This window comes from Chaetodon auriga, chromosome 21 (genome assembly GCF_051107435.1).
Source record: "Chaetodon auriga isolate fChaAug3 chromosome 21, fChaAug3.hap1, whole genome shotgun sequence".
NCBI lineage: Eukaryota > Metazoa > Chordata > Actinopteri > Chaetodontiformes > Chaetodontidae > Chaetodon > Chaetodon auriga.
The window spans coordinates 9,295,936-9,321,877 of record NC_135094.1 but is presented as its reverse complement, the minus strand read 5'-3'; the positions used below and the strand labels follow the sequence as shown (position 1 = coordinate 9,321,877).

The 25,942-nt window shown below is 46.1% G+C and overlaps 1 protein-coding gene across 2 annotated transcripts; it reads left to right on the top strand.

The window, feature by feature from the left end:
- The first annotated feature begins 510 nt into the window (after positions 1-510).
- Positions 511-25,635, top strand: boc (BOC cell adhesion associated, oncogene regulated). Of its 2 annotated transcripts, none has more exons than XM_076761276.1 (18): positions 511-721; positions 12,959-13,087; positions 13,665-13,937; positions 17,302-17,448; positions 18,462-18,605; positions 19,074-19,367; positions 19,989-20,261; positions 20,350-20,618; positions 20,730-20,895; positions 21,525-21,584; positions 21,892-22,101; positions 22,460-22,635; positions 22,724-22,946; positions 23,053-23,238; positions 23,330-23,541; positions 23,640-23,728; positions 23,995-24,146; positions 24,513-25,635. In XM_076761276.1, the coding sequence occupies exons 2-18, from the start codon at positions 12,976-12,978 to the stop codon at positions 24,680-24,682; spliced, it is 3,156 nt and encodes a 1,051-aa protein (XP_076617391.1). In that variant the 5' UTR covers positions 511-721; positions 12,959-12,975; the 3' UTR covers positions 24,683-25,635. The 2 variants fall into 2 exon arrangements, with proteins under 2 accessions (XP_076617391.1, XP_076617392.1); XM_076761277.1 differs by having other exon boundaries at positions 533-721; positions 20,730-20,889.
- Positions 25,636-25,942: the final 307 nt, after the last annotated feature.

Sequence of the window (25,942 nt, the reverse complement as noted above, 5' to 3'; positions counted from 1 at the left end):
TGTGTGTGTGTGTGTGTGTGTGTGTGTGTGTGCATGTGCGCGTGTGTGCTGCACAGTCCTGACTGGGCCCATCCAGTTCACAACAACACAGCACCAGCACTGCACAGCTGCACTGGAGGGCCTGCAGGCCTCAATGGACGGGGGTCAATACAAACTCTGTGGGGACCAACGCATACCAAATCAGGGGGAACAGAGCAGGAGGAGGGGGAGGGGGCGCACTTTTCTCCTCCAGGACACCGTAGTTCTTATGAAATTAAGTTTCTGGGAGTTTTTCTTTTTATACACGCCTCTCGGTGCTTTATAAATATCCATCCGGGTTCAAGTTTTACGCACAGCCTCTGGAAAGTCCACATGTGCTGTGAGCAGAGAGCTGTAGTCTGGAGAAACGGCGGCGCAGGACCCAGCTCTGGGATTTTGGGAGCCAGTCCCTATTGTTCAGATCCCTCCTCCTGCTTGGGAAGTGGGAGGACCCGAAAAGGCGTCGCAAAAGGGAGAATTGTTTGAGAGCTCAGTCATCCAAAAACGGCCTTTCAATGTGAGAACTTGGGGAGCCGAAGAAAATGTCGGTGGCATCGCAGTAAATTACTAAAGCAGCGAGTCTTCAGAGGGAACAGAGAAGCAGAAAGTGTAGTTTTTTGGGACTAAAACTCACCGCAGAAGAGAGGCGAAGAGAAGATCGCTGGGTTAAAACGAGGTGTGAGCACCAGATACAGCAGTTTGGGTAAGTTTTATCTCTTCATGCGGTCCATGTTTTTGCGGTGTTACACTTCCTATCAGCATGTTTTACCAAGTTAAAGATAAATGTGCTCGTTTTGGTGCGCGATCGCAGCCTGACGGAAGTCTTTACCAACTCTTATGGTACTTTATTTATAGGGAAAGTTGTGATTTTGGTGTTAGATTCCTACTTCATGCTGGTGACTGCTTTGATAGCCACATTTGTTTTGCTTTTTCCGCTTATTGATCCACATAAACTTTTCCACAAACTCTCTCTAGACATCAGAGATCTCCTTTATCTGGATGGACGTGTGCGTTTTGGCGCTCGGTTCGAGGGTTACTTTTAATAAGAAACGTTAACTTTTCCTCCGGGACTTAGCCTGTTGTTGATTGGATGAGCCGCGTCCGTATTCTCCAAAGTTTTTCCTTCATTTTCTGGCCGTATCTGCCGAGTATTACAGCCCGATTCACGAATGTGGAGAGGAATCAGCTTTGTGTGACACGTTGCAGATGTTTGCGGCTGTGTTTTTGGACATATGTGCGTTTTTTTTAGAGGAAAATGCGTCTGCGCTTTGAAGGCCGCAGCCTATAGTCGCTCCCATAGGGTAACAGAAAACAGACATGGAGAGCTGTGCCAGATTTACCCCCATATTATCATCGGGGAGTGCAGCAATGTAGAGGCAGGTTGGGGGGTCAGTGGTCATCACAGGCAAAGCAACGAACATGAATGATGTTCGGAGAAAAGCCTCTTAATGATGCTCATAGTGAATTTACTTTATTAAATATGTTGGGGGGGGGGGGTTTTACACTAAATCTCATATTTCTGCGTCTCTCTGTGAATCCAAAATGACCTGCGCAAGTTCTATGTCTGCCATAGAGAAAAGCACAACAATGCTACCTGAGTGCATTTCTATAGCCCCTCTCCCCCCTTCACCTCTCAGAGTGCGGTGTCAGAATAACCTCATTAAAGCGTCCAATAAACTGACAGCTGCTCAGTGCAGCCAGGAATGCAGCATCCTGCCTCCCTGTCAGGAGAGTCTCTCCTCATATCATCCTCTCATTCAGGGTCTGATTTAATGAGAAAATGTTTGTCTTAATCTCCCCGGGCTGCTAATGAGTGTTGGCCGGGGTGTCAGTCACCGTGGGGGCCCGGTAAGAGAAGAGGAGGGGGCGGGAGGGCGGGGGGATACACGGACATGGAGGAGTGCCTGCGGGAACAGCCGCAGGGGCTCAAGTTTCCAACCCCAGGTGTCGTTTTGTTGTTTGGATTACATCTAGCCTCGCATGGAGGAACCTCTGCGATTCAGTGACAGACATGGCATCAGACAAGAGGGTCTGATTGTTCCCGCTGAATCAATGTCACTTGGATTAAAAGTCGAAACGAATGGCCTGGCCTCCTCCAATTAGGCGCACAGCCTATAAGGGATTTAATTGGTCTCAGTAAAAAGGAGCCTCTTGTTGTTTGGTCGCAGGGTTTGTTGTTGTTGTTGTTGTTGTTGTTGATCATCTCTGGCAGTCGGGCGGATCAAAGTTGGACTAATTGATTCCAGTCTGATTATCTGCCTGTTTCTCACACTGCTTGGACCTGTTGATTGGGTATGTGGCGCCTGGAAAAACACAAATGTAGACGCTCATAATCAATCTTACTAAATTTTGGAAATATGCTGATATTTTAATTCCTACTGTCATACTATGGGAGATAAATGATCATTGCTGGACACCACAGGCACACTAAAGATCCAGGAGTATTATTATATGTTTTTCAATTCAAGATATGATACTAAATGTTTTCAGGGTGCAGTGGCCAAAACGACAGCCATTGCCTGAAAGTACAGTAGTTTTCCTTTAATATCTTTGGATTTCGGGTTCAGGAACTGAGATATCTTGAGACCAAACGTCAAAGTGATCGTCAGTTGACGACAGGAAAGTAGACTTGAATCCATTATTGAATACCCAGCCGTGCTTTAAGTCTCTGTAGGACTATTATGATATTCTGTTTTTTTCTAGACAGGATGCTGCGATGAATGAAGTAGAGAAAAATCAGCCTTATAGGTGTCTGCTAAAATCCTCCACATTGTTAACTTTTGGGACTGAAAATGTTCATACCCGTAGGCCAGAGAGACCTGGAGACCAGGACAGGAAACTGGCTTTATTGTCTTTTGGTTACAGAGCCTGATATGTGTCAGAATTTAGGAGCTTTTTTTGTCTTACTGTTACCAGCTGGATCCTTTACAATAAAGCTGGAACTTGAAATTTTATTTCATTGATCTTGGTTACCTGCCACACAGACATGCAGCAGAGACAAAAGCTGCCAGTTTTCCACCATTTTCCTAAACACTGGTGGATATTTTTCACCCAGTCTGTAGGAGCTGGGTTTTGATATGTGTTAATAGCTTGTAAAGAAAAGTTAAAGTGTGGATTTAGGTGTGCGGCCAATAGCGGTACAGTTTCTCACTCATATCTTAGTGCCGTATTGAACTATGAGGTAAGGCCTGAGTGGAAGGATATGATTGAACTTGTTTGATTCTGGCCTTGTGCAGCCTGGTGTGTTTTCACATCTGGATGTAAATCGGAGTCTGTAGATGGAGATGGATCTCGAGATGCAGTTTCACAAACGGTTCCATGAGGACTGCTGTTGCTGCACCGATCTCGTGCTGTGAGCCAAAGTTCCCGGTGCTGGAAAGCAGCATTGTTATTGTAGAGGGTGTAACATTGGCGTTAATTGACAAAGGAGAAAAAAATCCTTCCTGAGGGCATGCTTTCATCTCTATGACAGCGGGTACACTCATGCAGTCATAACAGCCTGCAGGCAGGATCTGTGGGCCTTTTCTGCAAATGTGTGTGTGTGTGTGTGTGTGTGTGTGTGTGTGTGTGTGTGTGTGTGTGTGTGTGTGTGAAAGAAGAGGGTCGTTTACATGAAATAATTTCAGCGAGAGTTTTTCTGGGTTAATGTGCTTTTCATAAACTAGCAAAAGAACGCGCTCATCACCAAATAAGGCTGCCTCATTTCCCGGAGCCGGACATTATTGGCCTGCTGACATTCGGTGCATTAGTCCTCCTGCGCTGACAGATTGGAGGCTCGGGGCTCGGGCCTCGTGCCCTCGGGAGGGTTTCTGTGTCCAGTCAGACATCGGATAACCAGAGAGGGACACCTGGACCGGCAGGTGGCTGGGGTCCAGGCCCCTCCCCTGGGGTTGCATACCTCTCTCCTCCTGATCCTCCCTGTCAGCCAGGACCACAGAGTGAGAGAGAGAGAGGAGGAGGAGGAGGAGGAGGAGGAGGAGGAATGTGATCTTAAAAAAAAAAGGGGAATAGTGAAGGAGAAAGTTCTGACAGAGAGTTGGAGAGGCTAATTAAACAGGCCATGATCAAACCGAGTGAGGTTATTGAGGCAGGGATAAAGATAAATAGGATGTAAGGAAAGAGGAGAGAGGAGAAGACAAGTCTGCTGCGAGAGAAAAGATTTTTCCGTCGTCTCAAATAACATTCTGAAACCGAACGCCCGTCTATTTTTGTATCTATATCATGAATACAATCAAGCCTTCATTCGTTGTCTTAACAGCCTAATGGGGATTTATCCAAAGCCTTTAAACCAGCTGAGATGATTTGTTCCACTACTTAAAGTAAAAGTCAAGAAGCCCTTGATTGGATAATGAAGTTACCCGGGCCGTACTCTCCCTACTCTACTCCCTTTACACACACACACGCAAACACAAACACACACATTGTGAGGCTGGTGTGAGTGCTGTTAGATCATTGATCAACTCCAGACTCGGGTAAGAAAGCTGTGTGTGTGTGTGTGTGCGTGTGTGTATGTGTGTGTAGACAAATAGCCCTGTGTGTGCAAAGCAGATATTTGGACAAAGATTAGGGGGTGTTATTACGAGCCAAAAGCAACCCAGACGCTCTAATAGATCATTGACACACAGGCACAAGATAGCACTCTGACTGGAGAAAGTAAGCTGCGGCCACTCTTTCTGTCTCCGTCAGACACACATTTCTTTAAAATTGTCTCGTTTTGAGCTCTCGTGCACAACGGCTCCTTTCACATGCGGTGACATTAACGGTATTCCTGTCTCGAGCATGTGTGAACGAAACAATAAAAGCGCCCAGAAAGACAAGAGCGTCAAGGAATCTGGGTTGTGTTCCAGGGCTTTAACCAATAATCAGATTTAAAGTGTTGCCCCAGAGAGAAAAAAACTCATCATTGAAGAATGTCAAACTGGCAGGAGAAGACATGATTCAACAGAATAAATCACTGGGCACCAGATTAGTTAGTTATTGGGCCCCTGAGGTTATCACAACTGGAATTTTCCATCGACAGCGCGCCTCTGTCTTCTGCCCAAATCGCGTGTGTGTGTCTCTGTGTCTGTGTGTGTGTGTGAGGTTTTATTTTATATTTCAGAGCTTAGGATAATGCACATCCGTGAGCTGTGAGTGACAGGACAAATGGTAGCTCTGCCTTACCGCGTCTCTCTCACACACAAATCCAGCTCCTGACATTGAGAGCTCTCTTTTGAAACGAGCCTCCTCCAGCTGTTTCTCCTGTTAAGAAACTCTTTCAGACCAGCAGCCCTCGCTCTATAAGCGGCTCGAGTCGGTTGCACCATCTCTCCAGCACGGTTGACGCCCCTGGCTTTCTGTTTAATTTCCTGCCTCTTCTCCGTTTTCTAATTCCTCCTCATATCTGTTTTTCCTATAACTTTCCCCCTCGGTCGTTTTCATAGAACTTTACAGCCTTTCTCCATTCCCTCATCACTCTTTCCGCCCCCCCCCCCTTTTCTCTCTTTTTGCCTTATCTCAATTTCCTAATGCCCCCCTCATATCTGTTTTTCATATAATATTTCACTCTCCCTGCTTTTCTCTTCCTTCCTTCGTCTCCCACTGAGAGTTTTAGGGCCAGTCTCCTTCTCTCTCTCTTTCCCTCCTGGTTCCTGCTGAATAATGGGGAGAAATTGCTCTTGATTTATAATTGGTTCCATTCACTCTGATGCATGAGCTGCCAAAGGAGTTGGGGGGCCCCTTTCACCCCCTCGCCTCCCTCCCTCCCCTCCCTCCCTCCCCTCCTTTCGATGCAGGAACACACAAGGAGGCAGGCTGCGTACATGTACAGCGATGAAAGTCTGTATTAGCATGCATGGATGCCGTGGCGTGTGTGTAGTTTATCTCACGGGCCAGGGATAAGTGGTAGCCTGTTTTTTTGCCTGTTGACATTTGGTGTTGGAAAAACTTCCCGAGGTCTACATATTTATGTGCCTCTGTGAGTATACTTTTACCATGTAATAGGAGTTTGTGTGATTGCTTGCTTATGTGTCATCAAGTGTGTGTGTGTGTGTCTGTGTGTGTGTGAGTGTGTGCAGGGAGAGAACACAAGCAGGGAAAGAATGGTTGTGGGTAAATGAAATATGTAAGTGTGTGTGTGTGTGTTTGTGCATGTGTGTGTGTTTGTGTTTGTGTGTGTGAGATGAGTACTGTGAAATCCTCAGTATTAGTTAGTTTTCCCAGTATTGTATGGGAATGATTGTGTGTGTGTGTGTGTGTGTGTGTGTGTGTGTGTGTGTGTGTGTGTGTGTTATTTGAGAAGCCGCAAACAGAGAACTTTCTGTAATTTTCCCTGATTGGATAATTGATTGATTAAATGCCTCACATACACTTCTAGGTTTCTCTCTATCTGTCCATCTATAAATATTTAGTTTAAACTCGACTCGACTGCAGTTGCTTGTTTACATCGTTCCTTCTATCTATCCTTCCTCCCGTCTTTCCTTCTTTTACCTATATTTCCTTCTTTGCTGCGTTCCCTCTGACATCTGTCCATACATTCATCTTTCAGTCCGTCTATCATCCATATTTCTTTCATCCTTTCTCTCTGTCCACCTCTTTTCTTCCATCCATGTATCTGTCCTTCCTTCTGTCCCTCCAACCGTCACAACTCCATACACCTTTCCTCCTTTCCTTTTCTTCCATTATTCATCCTTCCTTCCTGCTGCCATCCAGATTTCTTTATTTCCTTCTATCCATCCACCCTTGCCTCTTTTTTTCCATCATCCCTCCATCATTGCTTCTTTACTCTCTCTGTATCATCTCTTTTCTTCTTCCCTTCATCTTTCATCATCCTCCTTTTCCCCCTCTCTCCTTCCTTCTTCCTATGCATCCACCCATCTGTGTTTTATTCTTTCCTTTCATCCATCCCTTTCTTCCTGCTTCCCTCCCTCCCTGGCTACGATTTGATTGGCTGATGCCACCTACATCCCGGTTTGCTCCATCTCTGTGGCTCAAACTGATGATCCCATCCTGTTCCCATGGCCCCGGTGGGCACGCTGGCATCCCACACCACGCAGAGGAATGCGAGTGGGTGTGTTCACCATGGCACAGTAATTAGCCCTCCGTGGTTAATTCAGCTTCGTTATCTAAATTATGCAAATGCTTCGGTGCCTAATTGATTAGAACGCCCCCTTGGTCTACATGGCGGGCCTGTCCAGATCCGTCTCGTTAATCCTCGAGACGCTCTGTAGCTCGTTAGTGTCGGTTCGGGGGGTGTAGGGGGGGATTGGACGGGCATATAGCTCGTTAATACTTTGTGAAGCGTGTGCGTGTGTGTGTGTGTGTGTGTGTGTGTGTGTGTGTGTGTGTGTGTTATGAAGGAGGAGGGGGTAAATTCTCAACCTCGTTAGGGATGCTTAGATGCTTTTGATGTGTAATTTTCTGGCATGAGAGCGAGTGATGTCTCGAGTGGAGGATTTGGACTGGCCCCCTCTCCACCTGTTGGCCTGAGTTTCCATGCCAAGATAAGACTCCATAAGGTTCTCTTGTGTCCGAGAAAGCCCAGAGATAGATGGGAATAGATTTAACATTTGTTCCCTGCCAAGTTTTTCACTTATGTAAAGTACAACAGAGGAATACGGAGATTCTCCACTTCAGTTTGCATTATCCACGGCGCTTTGAAGTAGAGGCTGCATCCAGCAACATGAGCTCACTATATTTCCACATCTTCTGCTTTTTCTTCATACATGCACACACGGTATATGCCTGAATTATACCAGTTGTGCCAGTTTCAGGAACTCTGTTCAACTTTTTATCCTCTACTCATCTTGTGAAAGTCAATAACAATCAACAACATATTGATTACTATAGGAATTAGCATAATTTGTGTACTGATTAGAGGTCCACAGCACCCAGAATTGATGTGAAATGTTCCTCATCTACAGTGAAGTGTTGAAATAATCAGGCCATGAGCCAGTTTGTTGGTCAACAAAAAGTACTTGTTGACCTTGTTGATCAAGCTGTACGTCGGATGGTTTTAGCTTGTTTTTCTCTGTTTTTGTCATTGTTAATTGAATTATTCTTGAATTGAATTGAATTCTCTTTTCCAGTCTCTCACATGTGAAATTTTGCTGGTTTTCTTGGTCTTCTATGATATTGAATACCTTCTGGCTTCTGATTACTGGTTGTACAAAACAAACAAACCACGGTTTGAGTATGTCAGCTTGAGCTTTGGGAAATTTTTAGGGTCAAACAATTAATTGACTTATGAGGAGAATAATTGACAGTTGATTACTGATTATGAAAATATCCTTATTTGCCCTAAAATGTATATTTTTAGGTAATCAATAATGTAAAAAAAACCTCTTGTAGCAGCCTTATTGCTTACGTTGCCATCATGCTGCTCTTTCCCTGTCTGATGGTCTCACGGTAAACCGACTGTGTTGCTGGTTTGTTAAGCAACCTCCGGACCCTCCTCATCCTCCTCCACTCGACACAAACTGGGGCCAAAAGGAGAGACGGGCGAACACATTGACAGAGTGAGGGGAAAATATGTTGGGACATTCAGCGACGCTCTCACACACGCTCTCCCGAACACACCCTCTCATTGAGGCCCTGCTCTCTCCTCCTGCTCGCCCGCCAGTTGACATCCTCTCTATTAATTTGAGTAGCCGTTCTGCTTTCTCAGTCAACCTCTCCACCCCCCCACTGCCTCCATAAACCCCCTTCACCCATCTCACATCAATCCATAGAGGCTCTGAATCCCCCTCCTCCTCGCCTCCCCAAACCCTCTACACACTACTCTCAAACCTCTTGGTCATTGAGCCCCCCCTCCTTCTCTTTGGTCATTGAGCAGGGCCCATCAGCTCTTCCCCGGGCCCTTCAGAGTAGCGTCTCCCCTTTCTCCAGGGGTCCGCGGGGTCTTTGTCCGTGCACCGGCTCACTGCTTTACAATGACTCTCCACTCTATTAAGGTGCGTTCTGCCTGTTAGCGTCGCCAGGGGCAACCGGCCTCCCGCATGGCAGCTATGCGGCATGGCATTGTGGGCCGCGGGCCCGAGCGGGGCAGTTGAACCCCCGGCACTCCTCACACTTGACACCGCATGTGTTTATCTAAAGGGGGGGCTTTGTGGTGTTTGGAGAACCTCGAAGGAGGAGGGGGCACTGCCTCTGGGTGTAAAAAGACGTAAAACTGGGGGAGGAGGGAGGGCAAGAGGGGAGTTTGGGGAGGTGATAAATATTCAACAGCTCAGCTCCTCAGAAGGAGTTACTACCCTGCTACCCCTCCACCACCACCTCCCCTCCTGTGTGTCCTCTTCATGCCAGAAAGCAGATGGAATGTGAGCGCTCAGGGAGGAGGCTCCAGTCTGGTTTTATCCAATTAGCAGGGTTGTCAAAATGAATTTATCCACGGAGGCAGGAGGACAATGGGACTGGCAGTGGCCCGGGAGAACAGGGGCCCCGGTGTCTTTACTTAGCACGCTCACAATGAACTTCTGTCAAGTGACTCTCTCCCACAATGACATATAAGGCGCTCGCATACCTACACTCATGATGCATGCATGCACACCACTGCACAACCTGGAGTCCTCTCCACGATATATAGACACTGAACATACATGCACACACACCTGTATTCAGAGCTGCTTGTGTGTTTTGAGCTGAGTCCAAGTCAAGACACAGGTTTTACAAGACTAAGTCAAGTCTTAGTCCTTAAGGACGAGTCCAAGTCGTGTCCCAAGTGTTCAGAGCCAAAATAGAGGTTGCTCTCAGGTCTCCAAATCCCTGATTCAGCATTTTTCTAATGACATTAACAAAGAAACTGTATATAACGTTGGTCACTGACTGAAGATCTGATCTGCTGTCAGTATCTGCACCGATATCCATTTGTTTTCAAAGCATTTATATAATAAATGAATGTGTAATCTGTGTGACCACGCAAGGCCCTCCTGTAGCAAAACTACTCAAATGTTTAATGTCAAAGCAGCTGGACAAGAATTACACATTAAAAGTACAGCCTGAAATCATCAAAACGATGATGTAAATGACTAAGCATTTGATTAAAGAACAAGTAAACAAGACTGATTTGTGCCAGACGTTCATTCCCAACTTTCCCCTGGAAGAGGCACGTTTCTATTGTTACTATAACAGCACTGAGGCTCTACACACACACAGCCATACCTGCTCCCAAAAGTCAAGTCTTTTGGGAGTCAGCGTGAAGTAAGTCAGATCTCACAGTAGTCAAGTGTCAGTTTCTCAACACGATTACAGAAATAGCTTTACTCTCATGTAATCATACTTGTGCACTGGATCTGGCAGATTGGAGCAGTTCACACAGTTCTCCTCACTGCACTGTCACTGAAGTATGTTTTAATACCACAAAGCTGCTCCCACAAAGTATTTGCCATGCAGCGTTTGTTCCTCCCTGGTAAAGCTGACACAAAACAGTCACAGGCGCACATTAGCACACACATTCTCTCGGTTCTTGATTTAGGGGAGCTGTCTGTGTGCGTGCTCTGGTTTTTATCAGTCTCGCTGATGCGTAGGAGGCTCTTCTGTCTCTCTCTCTCTCTCTCTGACTTCTCTGGGAAGGATGGATGGAAAAAGTTGGACATAGATGTCAGGCCAACTTTTCATCTTGAGGCAGGGTATCCGCTAAGCAAACACAGGACCCAGCTGACTAATGAATCAGACAGACAGGCTCAGAGGAGTAAGGCTGTTTTTAGGGAGCGATGATGTACGAGGGGCCTTCTCATACCACTGTTATAACAAAGCTCTATCTCTGTCTCTGTCTGTCCTCCTGTCTCACATTCACTACTTTTATTTATGTGTGAAAGACCGATATTGGACAGGTAAGAGGGCCTCATTGGTGAGGCGGTGTGTCCTGCTGTGTGTCCAGTTGGCAGATTGACTGGTGTGGTTTTACGGTTAGTGCCTCTCACAGTTAGGACAGGTGCTTGATACAGATGTATGTGTCTTTTATGGGCAGCTGTCCCGGGTTGTGTCCATACAGCGACCGGCCACAGAAGCCACAGGCCTTCAGCCTTGCTCGCTCCTGGTTCCACAGTAGCTTGCTGTTTGTTTACTGAGTGAGCCCACTACTGATGGGCTACTCTGAGTGGACGAGTGAGTAAATGAAACCGTCCATGCGTGCAGGGCTGCGACTAAGGACTGTTTTCAATATTGAACAACCTGAAAATGTCTATGTGGACATCCTCAAATGGCTTGTTTTGTCTGATGGTCCAAATATTCAGTTTGCAGCAACATGAATTAGTGAAAAGCAGCAAATTTCCACATTTTAGATCTTAGAAAGAATCACATGGCTACTTGTACATGAAATGGTTCGCTCCATTAGTGACAAATGTACAGAGAACCCACCCACTAGTTTAGTGCATGGTGACATGGTGACATGACATGTACCTGCTTATTTTATTATTAGCCGTTGCATATGGACACTTCTAAATCCCCCCTGATGGGCATCATTCAGCACTGTGCAAGCCAAATTTTTCCTTAGGATGGCAAAGGCATAGCGTGGCCTCCCTCCCCTGTTGCTTCGCCTCAACTAATAATGCAACAAAACATGTACTCTGGAATATTTAACAAATGAAATAAGAAAGATGAAGCAAACTGCTAAAACAAAACCGACAGTGACAGTCAGTCAGCAAGTCGTTTCGTTGAAGCTGGAGAACGGTCCTCCCTCGCTGTTCGTGTCGTGAGAATTAACCATCCATAATTGTTTACACACATTCGTAATAAGCAATTAAAATGCAGCAGCGTAATGTGTGGGCCCGAGCGACAGTTGGCGGAGTTAACAGCTGTTTTTCCATCAGCCTGCTGCTTTGCTCATTTTCAATAAATTTGCCAGGCAGCTAAACATTTTCACTGCTGCCATTAGATGATGAAGGTGCACTGTAAGACTTTCCATTCTCTTACTGTCCTGCTTTTGCCCCTTATGTGTGAGTGTGTGTGCAGTCCCGACTCTCTGAGCTTCATCAATCACCTCCATGCCATAATAACATCAGGACAAATATGTATGAGAAAGTCGTGTGCCTATTTTTGCTTTGCAGACACAGGACAGTTTATGCACTTGAGTATGCGCATGTTCAGCGACATGCATCTATGTGAGAGAGGGGGAGTAATAGAGATTCAGTTTTGCAGGACCACCCTCCTCATCCTGACGGGAAGTTGTTAGTTTAACCTGACAGGAAAGAATTCGGGAAACTTGGCAGCAGGCGACAAGGGAGAGAGAAAAGCTCCCCTCTCTGCATTAACTGTTAATAGACTGACCATCGTCTTCTCCATTTTCCTTCCGATACATACTGCACTGAAGTATAAAAGACCCCTCCTCTCCTCCATCTCACGCACACTCCTTGCTGCTGTGATATATATCCCCCCCCCCCCCCCCCCGCCCCGTCCTGCCTCTCATTAGTTGTTCTTTGTCCTGACTCCTGAATGCAGCCTGTGTGTTTTTCCCTTCTCCTCTCCTTTCCCTCCCCCCCTCCTTCTGGACCCTCTACCTGTATCGGTTACACCTGAGCGGGAAGGTGGAGGGGTCGAGTTACGGCCCGCAGAATGAGGGCGCCCCTTTGATGAGCGCAGGCTGGATGGGTGCGGGTACAGGCGGGGGAGACGGGGTCGGCGGTGAGATGGGGGCTGACTGAAAAGAAAGGCTGTATTTGTGTCTGGAGTTTGGCTTCTGAGGGTGGTGCAGAGTGCTCGGCCTCGCCTGGGTTATGTTTCGTTAATGGCTGCCTGTTTGTATACGTGTGTGTATACAAGTAAGATGGAGCTACTTATGTACGAATCAAGACTGTTGAGATGATGATGCATGTTACCAAGTTGCAATTTGGTGGTTTTGTTGTCTGTGCAGCTCTGTGTGTGTGTGTGTTTCAGTCAGAACTAAAGTGTCTCATGCTGTTTGTTTTGAGTGTACCAAGCCTGTAAATGACCCTCTGACCTTCCTCTGTGTGTGTGTGTGTTTCAGGGGGTAGTGTATGGAAGATGTCTGGAAAGCGAGACTGGACTCCGTGGATGAAAAAGAGAAGGGCTCCAGTGTTGTGCGCTCTGGGTGCAGTACTGCTGTGCTGCCTGCAGAGCGGCGCCTCTCTCCCTGGTGAGTAGACTAACTGAGATGGTGAAAAACTGGATCTTTATGTAAAAATCTGCAGTAATAAAATCCAAAACTCTAATTTTTCTGCTTCCTCGTCACTGTTTCAAAATGCACGCGTCTGACTTGATCTATGCTCACTTTATGAACGCCTTTACGTTTTCCAAACACCTGGTGCAGGGTAAGTCTTGCCAAGGACAAAATATTCTGGCTCGGTCACAGAGAGGGAGGTGTTGTACATTCTGGCAGCAGCAACAGCAGTTTATTTGAAATGAGCTGAAGAAGTTTGGATGAGCTGCACAAGCCACCATGGGCGAACTGAAAAAGAGACGTATTGTACATAGAGCTGCAATGATTCGCCCCTTAATTGATTAGTCATTGAAAGACAAATATACAGCAAATATGTGGGTAATGGTTCGTCATTTTTAAAGCAAAAATGCTAAAAAATGCCATTCTTGGACAGACATTGTAGAACATTGTTGGTCACATTGTTTGACGTATAACCAGTGAGAAATGGTCTCATATGCTGTCTTGTATGAAGTGTCTTCTGGCTTCTGACTGCTTTGTGCAATCTTTTCTTCAGATGAGCTGCCAGTGTTCATTGAAGAGCCCATGTCCGTGGTGCAGAAGCTGGGAGGCAGCGTGAATCTGCGCTGCAGCGTCCGGCCCGCCTCCGCCAACATCAGCTGGCGCCTCAACGGCCAGGAGTTCTTGGACGTAGATTTGGGTGTCGTGCTGGGGCCCGACAGCCTGCACATCCCCGTGCTCTCCAACCTGACTCTGGGCAGATACCAGTGTGTGGCCAGCACCGGCGCAGGAGCCCTGGCTAGTGTGCCTGCTAACGTCACCGCTGCCAGTGAGTAGCCGCCCACACAGAACTGAGACAAATAAACACAAACACACAGTCCCTTTTTTGGTTTGTCAGAGTATCCAAAGAACGCTTTTGACTTAATGTTCTTTTAGTAGAACAAAAACAGCAAAGGGCCAGTATTTGTTTGCTTAAAATCCTCATCAATACAACCCTGTAAACCTTGTATTTTTCCACTGCTTCGTGCCCAATCCTTAGAAGGTCCAACTCTAATTCTGATCACGGTGGGAAAAACTGTTGCACATCATTGATTTGTGATAATAACTTCAGACCATCAGGCAGTATTTATTCATTGTAGTTAGATAACAGCTGCTTGCACGTGGTGTCATATTAATCTAATGGAGTTAAAGTGAATTATTCTCACTGCTGACATTTTTACTGCGGTGCTGCTCTGACTGAGTGGTGTTATATTTGATATGCATCATGGGACTGAGAGGGAGGCCTGAAGCTGTGTAACCTGAGCCGGAGGAATGGAGGGGACCCAGGGGCCGGGGGCCGGTCAGAGCAGGGAAGAGGGGACCAGGACTCAGCCTGGGGGCCCCCTGCTTCCATCGGCCCCTCTGCTCCCCACAACACCACATTCCTCTCCACAGGGCCCGACAGCAGGGCTCGCCAGAAATTATGGCCCCGTAATTGGTTAGAGGGCAGGGGAGGGAGATTGGGGTGGTGTGTGTGTGTCCGTGTGTGTGTGTGTAGAGAGAGGATACGGGTGTATGCCTCACCAGAACACACCATCAGGTAGAAAAAGGGTATTGTTTTACATGTAGTGATGTGATGTATGAGGCTGCCATAGCTGGAGAAACTGGAGGTGTTTTAGGCCAGTCGAGACAAGATCCTCACACAAGATGAGACGTGATGTCACATTCTCTGTCTGCTTGAAGGCCTCCATAACCTTACACACACTTACACACACACGCACACACACATACACACACATTACTCTTCCTCTGCACATTTTTCACTCTTCACCCTGTCACTTTCTCTCTTTTTCCCCTCCTTTCATTATCTCTGACTTTCCCTCCTCTTTTGTCATCTTCACCTCTCAAGTTTTTTTTTTCCTCCCACTTCATGTACAAAGGCAGTAAAAGTTATTGATAGTTCCAATAGTGGATGAATTGTGTTGCGATAACCACATGTAGAGACAGACTGTTCGTCCCGCCTCCCCCCAAAAACTTCTCTAATTTAATAACGGCCTCTCCTCGGCCACCCTGAAACCGCCTAAGGAATTGCTCCATGGGGAGTGTGTACGTGCCTGCCTTTCCATGTGAGCCCTCTTAGTTGTACGCACATGTTTTTTGTGATCAGGATAGGTTGATTCCAGACCCTCCTCGCTATCCGACTCTGAAGAATCTATGCTTTTTTGGCATAACTTAAAAGCTCTTCGCTTGAATTCTTGTGCAGACAATCACCCTCCTCTTTTTTTTCCTGCTGCAGAAAACAGAGACGTGTATCTGCGCAACGTGAACGCACAACACGTTGCACAAACATGTTATAATTCAGACGCGCACACACACAGAGGCCTCCTACTGCTACACATAAAGATGATGAATGCACTGTCTCTCTAGAAATATTTAAGTCTGCCTTGCCAAGCAGCCCTGGTGCGGGAGGTCTGCTTCACTTTATGAATACCATCAATCCTCCATCCCAGCAGGATGCACACACACACACACACAGAAGAACACACATGCATGCACACACACCTGAGAGGCACCCATGTGGGGTTCTTCCTGTGAAGAATGCGGGGCGGTGGAGGGGGGGTTAAAAGGTGTAACTGGAGGAATTTGGGAGAAGCAGGCAGGAGGAGGAAGGTGGGATGGGTCGATATGAGGGGGAGGGTGGCTGTAAAAACAGCACCTGATTGATTTAGCAAATGGAGCGCCACACGGTCTCTCTTTAAAGCCGCAACACACACACACACATACACACACACACACACACACACACACACACACACACACACACACACACCACTTAGCTTGACATGTCCTGGCTGGGATTGTCATCTTTCAGAATAAGAGCTGAAACGGGGTCAGAGATGTTGTGTTTCTCTGTGTGTGTGTGTAGACCCCGATTTCCCCCCATTAAAAGCTCCCTCAGACACAGACAGAGGGTCAGGTCCAACGTGCATGGTGGATAAATCAGCCGCCTGCTGTGAAGGTGTTTGTTTTTCAGTGCTTCGAGTAAATCACTGTGATGTCCCTATCAGCAGATACTCTGGCCTCAACTAAACTCCACTTATTGAATTAGCGCCGTACACAAAGTCTCATCAGCTGACTGTGTATACCAGCAGCTTGGTTGTCTTACCAGAGAGCACGGCTGGTCCAAGAAAAACACACCAGTTATAGCACCTCTGGAAAGAGTGGAGAGAGGCCATGTTTGTTAAGAATAAATCAACAAAGGCTGGTAGACATTTAATTACGTTCCTGGAGAAGTTTTATTTATCTTTCATCTCACTTCTGGACTCCTTCATGACAAATGTCTCTAGTTGTTACTTTCTTTTTTCCCTCTTTTTCTTTTCTCAGTCTCATTTTAGTTTCCCTCTGCTACAAATCTATGAAATGGCAGCATCCCCACGCTAAGATTTTTGTGGGTTTTTCTTCTTTTTTTTCCTCTCCTTTAAGAGCAAACTCTTGCTGTTTCCTCCCAAACGCAAACTTGGATATCTTTCTTTGAAACTCTATAGGACGGACACCTCTCACCTTTGACCCCGTGGCCAGGCCTCTGAGCCGCTCAGGCAGGGGGTTTAGGGGGTCAGAGGTCACATGAGTGTCTCTGCTGTGCAGACTGCGTGTCTGCGGGACACAGTCGCAGCACATGGCCCCTGTAATCCCACTCCCCCATTTCCCACAGAATCTGAACCGGCTCCAGTCCCAGGATAATGTTTGACAGGATTAATGACACCTACTCGAATGTTACAGACACCACTTTTAGGCTTTGGACTTATCCAAACTGACGTGAAACGAGTAAAACAGAAAAATTAGCTAGCGTGCCTTTTATAAAATTCCTGTGACTTAAGTCAGATCATGTTAAGACAAGCAGTGGGGAAAGAAATGACTAAATGGAGGTAGAAGAGGTTTCTTTTTCAAAGAGAGGGCGCATTAGAGTCGCTGTGGGAAAGTGGTTACGATATAATGGGGACAGGCTGATGTCAGAGACACCCAATATGGAAACAGCACAGTTATTATAGAGTTTATTATCACTCAGAATATCGTGGTTTTCTGCGTCTAAAGCTGAGGACTGACTGCGCACATGTGCAGTTAGATGTGATTTACGCCGCGCGCTGACATGATGAAGGAGTGGTGTTGCAGCGGTGTGACAGCACTGACTCATCCCTCGCCTGTGTGTCTTGCAGAGCTGCGGGACTTTGAGCCCGATGACCAGCAGGAGATCGAGGTCGACGAAGGCAACACGGCTGTTATTGAGTGTCACCTCCCGGAAAGCCAGCCCAAGGCTCAGGTCCGCTACAGTGTCAAACAGGAGTGGCTGGAAACATCCAAAGGTACAGAGCTGCTTCGCCTCATAAGGGTCTCACGCAATCTCCCTCTCTCTCTCTCTACTTTGATTCCCATGCTATCTTCATAATTTACCGGAATGCTATAATCCAGCTATCTAACCCATCGTAAAACTGGTGATAAGGGTATTATCTCGAGAATGTTGAAACATGGGAATGCAGCTGTTTATTTTTCAAACTATTTACTTCTAAGTTGCCTGGAAGAGAAGAAAAGCTCCAGTGGTTTGTGGCTGGTATGCTGATGATGCCTGGGAGCTGTAGGTACTGATATCTGCACCTTATCTCTGAGGAAATGAGTACCACATTGACCAGCATTCACCGACTCTCGGTCAGATTATGAGGCGCCACCTTGTGGCTTGTGCTGGTCGTGCACACATGTACTGGAATGGCTCGTAGCGCTCAGATTACACTGTAATGTGTTTCACAGCATGGCTGTTTCTGTGGTTCCTCTTTGTCTCGGTCATATTCATGTGTTTCTTCTATATCTTCCTGCTTTTAAGCTTAAAAATAATTTTGTACGACCTCATCCATCATTATGTATTGCTTGTCTAGCACATTGAATCCACTGCCTACACATTTGCATATTTGCACTCAAGGGTGTGCAAAACTTTATGCATAGTTTTATTTACAATTAGGACACATGTACATTTTATATTCTGAATACTAGTAATACTTATAATAATACTAATAATGCATAGATTCTGAATTTTTATCTCTGAATTTCTATCCTTAATAATTGTTTGGTTTTTTTTTACTGTCATTGCAATTATTTTTCTTTTGTGCACACTAGCCTTTGTAGCACAGCCTCAGACAGAGTTTCACTCTACTTTTCACTGCACATGTTGAGCAAGAGACCAATAAAACCTTTTGAATCTTCATCTCATCAAAAAGGCTAACTTACCGAACAGAAGCAGGCCATAAGTGTACACTCTGATTCATTTATGGGTTTGTTAGGCCATAAGAGCACACTCTGACATCTGTTTGTCTGTTTTATTGTGCAGGGAACTACCTCATCATGCCGTCAGGGAACCTGCAGATAGCCAACGCCACGCAGGACGATGAGGGGCCGTACAAGTGTGCTGCCTACAACCCCGTCACTCAGGAGGTCAAAACCTCCATCTCCGCTGACCGCCTGCGCATACGCCGTGAGTCATCATCTCCAGCACTAAAAGTTTTTATGAACATTGCTGGTGCTAATGAAAGCACAATTTAAAGACTGAAGTCATACTGAAATATTAGGTGGTCATTCATTAAGTAACCACATCAGAAAAGACATTATTGGAGAGCTTGTAACTGTTACTGTAGACACATGTGGTGCACATGTGTCTCGCGCTCCCAAGCTCGGTGTGACTTTTATCATCCGATTTTGCCAGGACACATTTAGTCACAGGTGGCGACGTGCACAGTCCATGCTTTTGCATCTTCAAAGGCAGAGATGAAAATGCTTAGACTTCACAATGTGACTGAAATCCTTTTGTATTCTGGATGTAATTTCAGCCACAACGCGTATACAAGCAATTTAAAGAAATGGAGAAGGGTGGGAAAACATGCACAGACTTTTTCACATCATATTGGTGAAGTGTTTGCACCCTGACTGTCCTCATCTTTTCCAGGCTCCACCTCAGAAGCAGCTCGGATCATTTACCCGCCAGCGTCACGCTCCATCATGGTGACCAAAGGCCAGCGGCTGGTGTTGGAGTGTGTGGCCAGCGGCATCCCCACTCCGCAGGTCATATGGGCAAAAGATGGCCAGGACCTGCGTTCCCATAACAACACTCGCTTCCTGCTCAGCAACCTGCTGATCGACGCGGTGGGCGAGGCCGACTCGGGGACGTACGTTTGCAGAGCAGACAATGGCATCGGCTCGGCCAGCTCTGCGACGGTGCTCTATGACGTACAAGTGTTTGGTGAGTAACCTGGAAGAGTGGAGTTAAGGAAAGTTGTGTGAACATGTTGTGCTTTGCTTTTACATGATGCTGATTTTTGTTTTTTGTCTGTGTCGTGGATTTAATAATTGTTTCCTGTTTGGCGAACAGAGAAGACAAGGGTCTGTGTGTGTGCATGCAGTCATGTGTGTTAGCAGCATGTAAGCCCAGGCCGCTATGTAAGAAAGAGTTTGTGCAGACAGAGCTCTCTGTTCTGCAGCAGGGCTTGATTGAGTGTGTCTAGGTTATGGATGACTGTTTTTACAGTGATTTTCTGAGTGTGTGTGTGTGTGTGTGTGTGTGTGGTAGGCTTGTCTCTCTGCAGCTGGCTCTAATTAAAGCCAGAGCGCTGCATTGGCTGTAATGAGCTCTGTCTTTCCCTGATTCACTAGCAGCCAACCATCAACTAGCAGGCTTGGCCCCGCCTGCCTGCCTCTATACACACACCCCTTTCATACAGCTGCAATTGCATTTTTCAGTCACCAGTGAAAATTGTCCATTGCAGCCCTAGACGTTATGCACTAGCACACTTATGTGCAAATAAATATTCAAGCTAAAGATTAAGCTCCTAACCAGCCCCGTAACTTTGTGTGTCTCCTGCAGAGCCTCCTCAGGTGACGGTGGAGCTGCAGCAGCAGGAGGTCATGTATGGAGAGACAGTGCGCTTCACCTGCCAGGCCCGAGGTAAACCCACTCCCTCAGTGATGTGGCTTCACAATGCCCGTCCCCTGGCCCCGTCTCCTCGCCACCGCCTGACCTCCCGGGTGCTGCGTGTCTCCAACGTGGGCCCTCAGGATGATGGGCTGTACCAATGCATGGCTGAGAACGGGGTGGGCAGCTCGCAGGCCTCTGCTCGCCTCATCACGGTATCAACCGGTAAGTTAAATGGATGGTAATTTGTCATAGATTTAATTATTTTATTTTTTGGCCTTTAGATTTCATGATGTATGTCTTTTATTTCTAGGGATTTCATCAAGGGGGAAGCTGCCCTCGATTTACAGGCCACTCAGCCCAGACAAGGTGCTGAGAGAGCAGCCGCCTGTGAGGTCTGGGGCTACGGGTGCCATGTTGCCCCTTGACTGCTCTGAACTGCCAGGGCAGATCCTGCCTGCAGATGCCCCCATCATCCTCAGCCAGCCACGCACGGGCAAGGCTGACTACTATGAGCTCACCTGGAGGCCGCGGCATGAGCGAGGAGTCCCTGTGCTGGAGTACATGGTCAAATACAGAAAGGTACAGCAGTGCTTTCTCTGCATTCTCAGTTACAATGTAAGAAAACTAATGATATTCTCTTAAACATGCACTTTCTTTGTCAGTAACTCACCCATCTCTCCTCTCTCTCAGGTGGGTGACCCTTTAGCAGAGTGGACCTCCAGCAGTATCTCAGGCTCCCTCCACAAGCTGACTCTGGCCAAGCTACAGCCAGACAGCCTGTATGAGGTGGAAATGGCTGCCAAAAACTGTGCAGGATTAGGACAACCTGCTATGATGACCTTCAGAACTGGTAAAGGTACAGCACTGTCAGCAATCATGTCTCATGTCGACGCTTTTTAGTCATGTTAGCAGCATAGCAGTGTGGGCCTGTCAGTCACTTTGGTCCTGACTGAAATAGCCCAACAGATTTTGTATGGATTACTGTCTTTGCACAGACCGTCGTGGTCCCCAGATGATGAATCTTACTGAGTTTGGTGGCTGCAAGTTCCATGAAATCTATTACAGACATTTATGTCCCCCTCTGGATGAATTCATCTTATTGATGATCCCTTAACTTTTCATCTAGCGCCATCATCAGCTTTATATTGTCCAATATTCTGGTTTATGACTAAATACCCGCAAAACTAATGATATTCCCATCAGCCTCAGTTCAGTGTGTTAGCATGCTAACACACTGAACTAAGCTGCTGAACATAGTAAACATTATACCTGTTGAACATCAGAGTGTGTTAGCATGTTAGCTTGCTGGTGTTCAGCTCAACTCACTGCTAATTGCTGAAGTATAGCTACACAGAGCTGCTAGCATGGCTGTGGACTTGATCTAGTTCAAATGTTATATCTGCCTTAGAAGACAATTCAATTAACATTTTACACAGCTCTAAAGTTTAAACTCTGATGTCATTGTTTGTGTTTTTCTGTCTTCAGGTCGTATTATACATCGTGACCCACCGAAGACTCCTGCTGTTCCTTCACCAAGCCTCTCTCGTAAGTTTGCCTCCAGTCCTGGACCTCGCTGTGCCCCTTTGCAAACTCCACGTCCTGTTAACTGTACTAACTTCTACCAAAATAACTGGAACAAGATGCTATTCTGCAGCAAGACCCTGAACTTCTAACCGTTCTCCTCTTGACTAACAGTTCTCCATCTCCTTTTCCTCTCTGTCTCTGAAGGATGAGCTCTCAGTAAGTGCTCAGCGTAATGTGTTTTGCCTTCACTGTCATAATTACAGAGTGTTGTCTGGGAGTTTGTATCTTTTCTCGTCCTTGCTCTGACACCATTCTTCTTCCTCTGCAGCTCCCGAAGCCCCTGACAAGCCCACAGTCTCCACGGCAACGGAAACGTCGGCATACGTGACTTGGATTCCTCGCGGTAACCGCGGCTTCCCCATCCAGTCATTTCGGGTGGAGTACAAGAAGGTGAAGAAGGCAGGAGAGGACTGGGTGACGGCGGTTGAAAACATCCCCCCGTCGCGGCTCTCTGTGGAGATCACGGGCCTGGAGAAAGGTCGGCCATCTTCACACGAACTTTAAACAGTGCTGTTATTATTCACAGCAGATTTATTCTGACTTTGTGGAGTCGGGGGGAGAAGGAGGATGTTGTAGCATATAATTACAGTGATGTTGTCCTGCATAATTACACTCCCACGGCCTGTAAATTCATCAGCATAATGAGTGTTGTTACAGTCATTTCAGTAATTGCTGCCATCAATCAAAACCATAACCGAAACGCAATCGACGTTGCATTTGCTCTTAAAAAGAAAACATGAAGTAATGCGAAAACAAACATCATTAGTCAACACAATATAGAGCTTCATTCTGCAGCCCCCAGACACAGATTAGTGATGTTATCCCTCTCCCTGTAGGTACGTCCTATAAGTTTCGTGTTGTGGCGGTGAATGTAATCGGCTCCAGTCCTCCCAGTGCTCCTTCGAAAGCATACACAGTGGTGGGTGGAAGAACCCATGAGCGCCCTGTCGATGGACCCTACATCACCTACAATGAAGCCATCAATGAGACGACCATCATTCTCAAATGGACGGTGAGTGACTGGAAAAATGTATGTTTTTGTCTACTAAAATTAGTATTTTGCAGTGTGACTGTAACATGATTTGTTTCCCTCCCAACAGTACACTCCCGTAAACAACACGCCCATCTACGGTTTCTACATCTACTACCGGCCAACAGACAGCGATAATGACAGTGACTATAAGAAGGATGTGGTGGAGGGCGACAGATACTGGCATTCAATCACTGACCTCCAGCCTGAGACTGCCTACGACATCAAGATGCAGAGCTTCAATGAGAAGGGAGAGAGTGAATTTGGCAACGTGGTGATTCTTGAAACGAAAGGTGAGGTCATTATTTGGCTGTGACGGAGACTAGCGCTTCAGACTGATGCAGACGTTTCTTAACAGTGACACAGCTTTTTTAACACTTCCACCTTTTGTCCCCTCAGCTCGTCCCAATCACCAGCGGCCTGTTCCATCTGAGACCCCAGACCACAACTTGGGACACTCCAGCGGACTTGTGCCTCGGCCTGGCGACCTCCCCTATCTCATAGTTGGTATTGTCCTGGGAGCCTTCGTCTTCATCATTGTCGCCTTCATCCCCTTCTGCCTTTGGAGAGCTTGGGCCAAACAGAGTGAGTGCTCCTCACGGTTCCTCAAGTCTTGGCGTCCATCAAATTATTTGCCTCTAAATTTTGTGTAATTCTCTTTTTGTGCTTATTTCAGAGCAAACGTCCGACTTGTGTTTTCCCGCCGTGGCTGCCCCCGTGTCATCATGCCAGTACACCATGGTTCCCCTGCAGGGACTTGCCCTGGTTGGCCACTGCCCGCTGGATGGCCACATGACGGCTCCACATGGCGTCTACCCTGCTAACGGAGAATACACTCCGAATGGCAAACCTCATCACCCCACAAACTGCCTGCCAGGGCTGCAGCAGGTACAGAAACAGTTCAATACAGGCTGTTAATGAGCTGTCAATGTTAGCAAAGTGCAGTAGCGTTGAATATAGGATCTATATGTGCTTGTGTTTTGCAGGAGGAGGTGGACTGTGACATGGAGTGTGACACGTTGTTGCCACAGACGGTGTCAAATGGACATCTGCCTGTTTATCACTACTCTACCGGGTATGTTTACATACAAAACTCTAATACATTAATTAATTTATATTCATGTATTTCAAGTAATATTTAATTTTATTGACTGACAGAATTAAGAGTCTTTTCCAAGAAAGTCTCGGCAGCATTCATAGCTCAACACGCCATCACTGTACTTTTGCATGTAATAATGGAAGAAATATACACTAACATACACTAAACCCAAGCTGTAAAAATATCACCCTAGACTCAAAGTTGCAGCCCTAATATAAACTGTTTTTTCACGTCTTCCTCAGTGGTTCAGATCATCATGAACAGAGCTGCTGTCCTCCTGATGACTCCACTCTTCAGCTCCTCGACTCTTCCCATCAACACCTCAGTTCACAGGAACTGGGAGGTGATGGCAACTTCTGTGGAGGAGATAAAGCAGAGGATGGCATCACACACAGTATGTCCGAATACTCTGCATTGGTTGATAGTACTTGTTTTTCCTGACTAACACATGTACAACCTAGCTTTTCTTAAATGTGATGATCCTGTAATGTGCAAGCTGTTAAACAGGAAGTGATCACCGTTGATCATAGACTGGAGGGATGCAACAGCCTGACATTTTGAAGATGTGATGTGTGGCATGATCTTATCTCATCGTCCATTACATAATAGCTTTTTTGGAGCTTTCAAACACATTTTACAGTTTCAAAGATGGTCTTTGGCTTCAGATATTTCCGTTCACAGATGAAGATATGAAAAAGCCAATATATGAACCTTGACTTACATTTTCTGACCTGTTCTCGTTCCCTCCTCCTCTCTGCAGAGCCAGCACCGTTTCCTCTTCTCTCTCTAGAGGACGAAGGGATTTTCACCACATCATCTTCAGCAGCCACGACGCCACAATCCCAAGATACAACAATACAGGAAGTGAACATCCTCCCAAATGAAGCATACCCTGAGGACGAAGGGACAGCCAACACAACAGATGCATAAGAGACTGTTGAATAGAAGAAAACAAGAGAAAATATTTATTTTTGTATCACAGATATTTATATATTTATGCTTTTGTACATAAGTGTCTGATTATACTGTATATAAGGTTATTTTCATATTGAAAAAGACTCTATTCACGCGTCCGCCCCTCGCTACGTCATGGAGAAAGGGAGTACCATGTTGTGATGATGTCTCCAATTCCTGGGGAGGGAAATAAGTTTGAGACGTTATTCCTCACGTGAAGATCAGTCAGGGGAGCTTTTCTATCTGCGGGGGATTCCTCTCACTTCAGCACTTCATGTCTAGACCCTCACGTCATTCCTCATGGATATCCTCCATCCTAAATGTTTGGACCTTAGGTTCTTAGCTTTATGTACAACAGAAACAAAGGGACCATTCAAACCAGTCTGATGCTGTAATTATGAGGTGCTTCATTGCTGTTTAGTTCTGTTGCTTTGTCATGTTTTCAAAATACAACTGTCTGTCATTTTGTATAGCAGTAACACAAATGTATTATGCATTGCTCATCATTAACAAACTATTAACAAGTGTATGCAACATAAATCATTCTGTTTCAGTAGTGTACAAGAGATTATATATTGTATAGTTATTTATTTTTTTGGATATTGTTACTTTTTTTAAATCACTGAATGGGAGAGATTCTGGAAAATATCTTTAACTCAGTCATTGATAAGCTGAACTTTATACTGCAACCACTTCTGTGTTTACTCATTTGCTGGTTACCAAATGACTGCCAGGTGAGGGCGCTGGGACAGGTGTGTCAGTATTATTCCTCCCTCACAGGTTGGTGCATAAGTATTAGTCTTTGCCAGAGACATCTGCAATTGAAATGAAGGAGATCCTGAATCTACACTCCCTTTTATGAGTGCAGCCGTTCTGTGGCTGCACATGCTGGAGCACTATTGCATGTAAATAAAAGCTTATGAAATCTGACTAGTGTTTGGTGCATCCTTTCAATCTTGGAATATTTATGTGTGGTAACTACAGTCTGCACACTATGATTACAAAGCTTTTTTTGCTGTTTTTACAGTGAAAACAAATAATTTGCTGTGTAATTTCCTTCTACAGATGTGTCAACTTAGTTTTAACATCCACTCTTGTTGGAATAAAGACACCACTACCACCACTAATTTTCATTGTTTCTCCCACTGCTGGATTCTGCAACACCCCCAGAGCTACAAAAAAAAAAAAAAAAAAAAAGTGACGAGTTCAAGTGCCATCTAGTGGAGCAAGAAACAC